The sequence below is a fragment of the Syzygium oleosum genome, unplaced genomic scaffold (assembly GCF_021117445.2).
Source record: "Syzygium oleosum isolate NSW1041296 unplaced genomic scaffold, Sole_v2.1 Sole_v2.20, whole genome shotgun sequence".
In the NCBI taxonomy this organism is placed as follows: Eukaryota; Viridiplantae; Streptophyta; class Magnoliopsida; order Myrtales; family Myrtaceae; genus Syzygium; species Syzygium oleosum.
In genome coordinates, this window is record NW_026607504.1 from 193,181 (window position 1) to 199,180 (window position 6,000).

At 41.7% G+C, this 6,000-nt stretch overlaps 1 protein-coding gene across 1 annotated transcript; it reads left to right on the plus strand.

The window, feature by feature from the left end:
- Positions 1-3,002: 3,002 nt before the first annotated feature.
- Positions 3,003-5,516, plus strand: LOC115693554 (vacuolar-processing enzyme-like). The gene is made up of 6 exons (XM_056320258.1): positions 3,003-3,260; positions 3,436-3,600; positions 3,712-4,148; positions 4,420-4,657; positions 4,818-5,024; positions 5,147-5,516. Exons 1-6 carry the CDS (start codon positions 3,066-3,068, stop codon positions 5,291-5,293), a joined length of 1,389 nt encoding a protein of 462 aa, XP_056176233.1. The 5' UTR covers positions 3,003-3,065; the 3' UTR covers positions 5,294-5,516.
- The last annotated feature ends 484 nt before the right edge of the window (positions 5,517-6,000 follow it).

Genomic DNA, 6,000 nt, shown 5'->3' on the forward strand with positions numbered 1-6,000 from the left:
TGCGGTCGACTTTAAAAACTCTGAAGTACATTCCACGCCTATCACACCTTGGACCCCATCTCACCTCACCTCAGCTGTAAAACCCAAAAACATCTTCATCTTTTTTGCTTTCTTTTTGTTTCTGCTCTAGAAGTGCAAGCCAGCTTCATCTGAAAAAGATGGAAAGAGTATGCAAGCCAACACACACAGAAATAAGAAGATGGAGGAGGAAAAGGTTGTATTGGCCGCCTTCGAGAGACGACAGGTCAAGTCAACCTCACCACAGCCAAACCATGCAACATGAGATGCAATTTTTCACAACTTACGAATAGGAGCACCAATAATTCCTCGAAAAGACTAAAGCATCGTGCCAACTCCTTTCATTGTTAAGGAAAGAAACATAAATTGGATATTCTACATTTACAACTTCTCCCAAATATGAAACCAGAGAAATAAATAACCACTATTTGTTCAGCCGTATCGATTGCTCATGACTTTTGGCCTCTATCCAAACCCCACAAAAAATGATTACAGGACTTCTGTTATGGACTCATTGAATGATTCTAATATAGTTCATGGCCTATTAGAAGTAAAAGATGCTTTGGCGGGACCCTCGTGAAGAGAAAAGGACTACAATCAGTTTGACAATGATCGAGTGATTCTTCAGCGCAAATCAAGGAATCTCATAGATGTGGCGCACAATGGGTCGTAATCTATTGTCGACTAGAGGTTTCTTTATGAAAATCTCAGGTTGGAGATTGAAGAAGGGGAAGGAAAAGGAGTTCTCGAACCAAAATAGGTTGAGGAGGACCTATTCAATCACATAATTTCAGCCCCATAAATATGGAAAAGAAGAACACAGAGAAAGTTGGGAGATCCAATTGAAAATGAAAATTCTAAAGACAATTATCACTCAATACGTAACACAGCATAGTTCTCATTCGACCCCACCGGTCCACTGTGAATATTGATGTCTTAGTGGGGCACTAAATCCACAATTAGCATTTGTAACAACATGGGAGGATGTGTCACACGCTTATCTCTTGATATCCAGAAAGCGACTTCCTCTACTCGCCATTTCCCGGAAAGCTTCCACTTCAATGCTCGCATCAGCAAATTATAATAGATTGGTTACTTTTCTGAATCCTTAAGTACCCTCCTCAGATTCAGTTATTATCCCACGGGATGCATTCGAGGAGATTAGATTAATGATTGTTTTGTGGTTGCGAATCCAGTGAAGTTGAGGGAAGGATGTGGAGGAGACCGACCCACTGATTGCTGCATGATTGTTCCACAAAATTTTTAGAAATCGCAGGCCACGTCTTTGCCGGGTCAATGTCTAAATGATGAAGCGCGTTATTGCCTAATGAATTGGACTGAGGTTTAGTATTCAAACGTGATCAAGAGGCGATCCCTTTTTTTTTACCAACTGGAAGTGGGGTTTGCCATTGAAGTCTTCTATGGAACCACGCCCTCGTATACTCTCAACCACTAAGTGTTGCTGCAACTAGTTTTGTCTAGTGGACTTGGACTCATCTCCACCTTTGTCATGTCTTTCACATTTGTGAGGTCCCTTGGTTTCAGCGAAACTAAAACCCCAAAAAAGAGAGAGAGAAAAAAAACCTTCCCGCCTTCCCACGAAAATTAAGAATATTGTGTAAATTTCAGCAAATTATATATAAAAAAACATATATTAATTTACTTGTCAACCTCTATACTTATGAAAACTCCAAACGTGTCGGATTTGAAAAATGTCAAAATGGGTAACTAGTACGATTTTGGTTAAAGTAAAAATAAAAAAGTAAAACTCTATTGGGTCGGGTTCGAAATAAACTTTTATTTTGTAGACCATCGCTGAAAAACCTCTATCTTTATTAGATGCACTGTTCAATTAACAAATGTATATATTCGGGTACACTTTCATGTCAGGTCAAGTCTAGAAGATCCACATGCTAGATTCTAAAATGGAACTGCTGAGGAGATCATCAAGTGCTTTGTTAGATGATTATTGCTCTCGTGCAAGAAACGGGCTTCTCATTATTTCAAAGAATTAAAAAAGTCCAACGGATAAAGGAAGCCATGCAATTCTAAGAAAGTTCTGACCAGAAGAGTTGGTAGTGCGATCTTTTAATGATGTGATGATGGGGTGAGTCGTTGGCAAGCAAAAACCATTCCAAGGGTTTTGATTACATATAGTCCCAAAGAAAAGCACCTAAGACTCTAGTGGCAACAGATAGAGAGCACCTTCATGGGTCTTTGATCCAATTGAGCCGTACAATTGTTATTTTCAGGTGTAAACCTGCAAAATATCATAAGCCTACCAAATAAATGAACAAAAGACGAATTGTGTCTATGAGCCAAAAAAAATAAAAACCTAAAGATGTTGGTGCTGCGAGAGCAAATTCTGGAATAAACGGCAAGGGTATACATGTCAACCAAACGACAAATTGAGGTGAGAGAATGAGTTAGCAATAGTTAGGGAAATCGGCATGCAATTCCGCAAGCAATTGTAATACGATCTTACTAAGTTAAGATGTAGTGCCAAAGTTGTACTTCATCTCTATTTTAAGACTCGGGTTAGTTTCTGTGCCACTTGCGGGTGGATTTCTAGTGACGTCATTGTGCCACAAATCGCTCTATATCCCTCGACTTGGCCAACTATGCAAATTGCTTCGTGAAGTGCTCCTTGATTAGTTTTCATCCTTCAGCATCTTATTTATCGATACCCTCATTATTGAGTAATCCGTGAAAACCGAGAAAATGACCACAATGAAGCATTGATGAAACTATATAATAAATGGGCGAGAGAAGATGACGATGAAGGAGGAGAATCGACTTGGAATGGGTGGAGCATATGCGAAGACTGGTGGGGGTACCGACAAAAATCCATGTAGACAGACTTCGGTCGTATCTTTCCGAGTCTTTTATGGAATGGGGGTCATCGGATTACCCAAGGAGGAGTTGCTATCAACGTTCCCACGCGCATGCAGTCCCCTCCCTGCCACCACTATATAAACCCCTCCCTCCCATTCCACACATCCAAGCCATCCTCCTCAATCTCCTTTCTCATCGAACTCTCCATCGTGATGACGATGACCTCCTCATATGGCAGCCTTGTTCCTTTCCTCCTCCTCACCGCATTGGTGATGGCGGCTGTGAGCGAGAGTCGGAGGAGCTTCCAAGAAATTGTGTCGCAGTCGGGTGGGGATGCTGCTACTGACGGCACTCAATGGGCTGTTCTAGTCGCTGGGTCGAACGGTTATTACAATTACAGGCACCAGGTGATCCACCACCTGAATCAAGCATCACCTACAGTTTTCTTATCATATTCTCCTCGTATATCTATATAAAATATTATGGACAATTGGCTTGCTGTACGTACTTCCATACTACATAAGTAGCACGTAGATATACAAAATATGAATGGATTGACCTGTGTGATGTGTGTCTATGCAGGCTGATGTTTGCCATGCCTACCAAATCCTTAAGGCAAATGGGCTGAAAGATGAGAACATCATTGTGTTCATGTACGACGACATCGCCGAGAATGAGGACAATCCCACCAAGGGTATCATCATCAACAAACCCAACGGCCCTGATGTCTACCATGGAGTTCCCAAGGTCTTAATTCAACACTCTTTATCTAGCTACTTTTTACATCCACTATATAGGAGGATGCATATTCGCATGATTGATTTTCGATTTTAATTAACCAATTGGATAATATTGCAGGACTACACTGGTGACGAAACCACAGCAGCCAACTTGTTTGCAGTCCTTCTCGGGAACAAGACGGCCCTCAGCGGGGGCAGTGGCAAGGTTTTGAACAGCGGCCCGAACGACCACGTCTTCTTCTATTACACCGACCATGGGAGCACGGGACTAGTGTGCATGCCTGTGGGGGACTACATATATGCAAATGAACTGATGAACGTGCTAAAACAAATGCATGAGGCGAAGAAGTACATGAACATGGTGGTATACATAGAGGCGTGTGAGTCCGGGAGCATGCTGCAAGGGCTGCTCTCCAAGGACATGGGGATATATGCGACCACGGCGTCCAACGCCAACGAGAGCAGCTGGGGCTACTACTGCCCTCGAGACGATGATCCGTCTAAGTACGACACTTGTTTGGGGGATCTCTATAGCATTGCTTGGATGGAGGACAGGTATTACTATGTCGGCTTCTCTATTTTTTTACAGTAACTATAAGTGCACATTTGATTATAAAATTCCAAAAGCAAGAAATGACTCTTTTAGAAAAAAAAAAAAAGCCAGCTAGATGGGCAAATAACAAGATAAGCATGTGTGTCTATCTCTATATGCCGAGCGTGCACGGCATCATCTTTTACAACATTTCTTTGTCAAATGTACATGTACTCATTCTCTGTTCTCTCGGTGTTTGTCACCATTAATCCGAATATGGGCACGTGAGAACAGTGATGCCCATGATTTGGGGAAGGAAACATTGCAGGAGCAATACTTAGCAGTGAAGAAGAGGACCAATTTGTCCCATGTGATGCAATATGGGAACACAGTTCTCAGCAAGGCCTTCCTCTCTACTTACATGGGCCAAAGCTCCAAGAAAGTCTCTTCCGTTCCCTTGGACGAGCTCTCTTCTTCGAATTCCCTGGCAGTTCCCCAACGGGATGCTGATTTGGTCTTTTTCCAACGCCAGGTCTGTCTCCATCACCATTGATTATATTGCATTTATCTGTTATGACCAGTAATTAAACAAAAGATACGGTTCTTTTTTTTTACTAGTATTTCTTGCTATGTCTGTCTTGTCTCTTGAAATCGGGACACCTTTTCGATTCACTTGTTGTGGGTAATTGTAGGTGCAAAAAGCTCCAAAAGGATCTGCTGAGAGTGTGGAAGCACAGAAGAGACTGGACGAACAAATTGCTCACCGATCGCATGCTGACCTCAGCATCAACCAAATTGTCAATCACCTGTTTGGTGATTCCATTGCTGCAAGCATGTTGACTGCTGTTCGACCTGAAGACCAACCTGTTGTTGATGACTGGGACTGTCTCAAGACATTTGTGAGTCTCCATAACGTCCTCATCAATTACTTCAACCAATCCCTACATCATACATGTGTATTCACATCTAATTTTTCTCGTGAATCGTTTCTAATGTCGAATTTGTTCGTTGTGACATATAGGTGAGGACTTACGAGCAATATTGTGGACGCCTTAGCGAGTACGGAATGCAATACACAAGAGCCATGGCGAACATGTGCAATGCTGGAGTTAACAAGGACCGTATGGAAGCAGCTTCGATTCAAGCTTGTTCCGGGAAAGCGGAGTGAAAACGATGATCAGTGTCCCAATAATGCTTTTGTGTACAGTTTCTGAACTATCTATGGAGTATATGTGCTGCTTCTAAGAAATTGGAATAAATTTACATTGGCGAGCTCTCTATGTATTTTGTGAATCAGTCGGCTCGTCAAAATGCTCAAAGTTTGTTGGAAAGTATGTCGGTATCTTTTCATATGGTTAATGATATGGTCAGTTTCTTTCTTTTTTTGGCAATTCTCGCGAATCGGCTTTACAATACATGTAATTGGGTTTGCACCATATCCTTTTCAACCCCATTAACCTAAATGAGACGACTGGATGATGACCCCTTTCAAGGGCATGTTTCAATTAATGAAAGGATTGACGCCAAACAAGAGAAGCACCTAAGCTAGCTGCTTCAATGAAGGGATGGCATTGCTTTCACTTGAGAAACAATAATAGGAAAATATTAATAAAAAAACCTTTTTTTTTTGGCTAGAACCTTGGTGGATAAAGTAATAGAGTTTCAGAATGAGGGATTACGGCATTGTGGATATATAGGGAGAGTGACAACTTGTTTCCTTATGAACCTAATCCATCATCTGGAGACAAAACGACCGACAAAAAACAACCAGCATGAAGACAAACGTTAACGTAATCTAATGCATCACTCATATCCTCGCTTCCATCAAATTGAGCTCCTATATACTTTACAGTTTTTGAGCTTCCCAGGATGCAT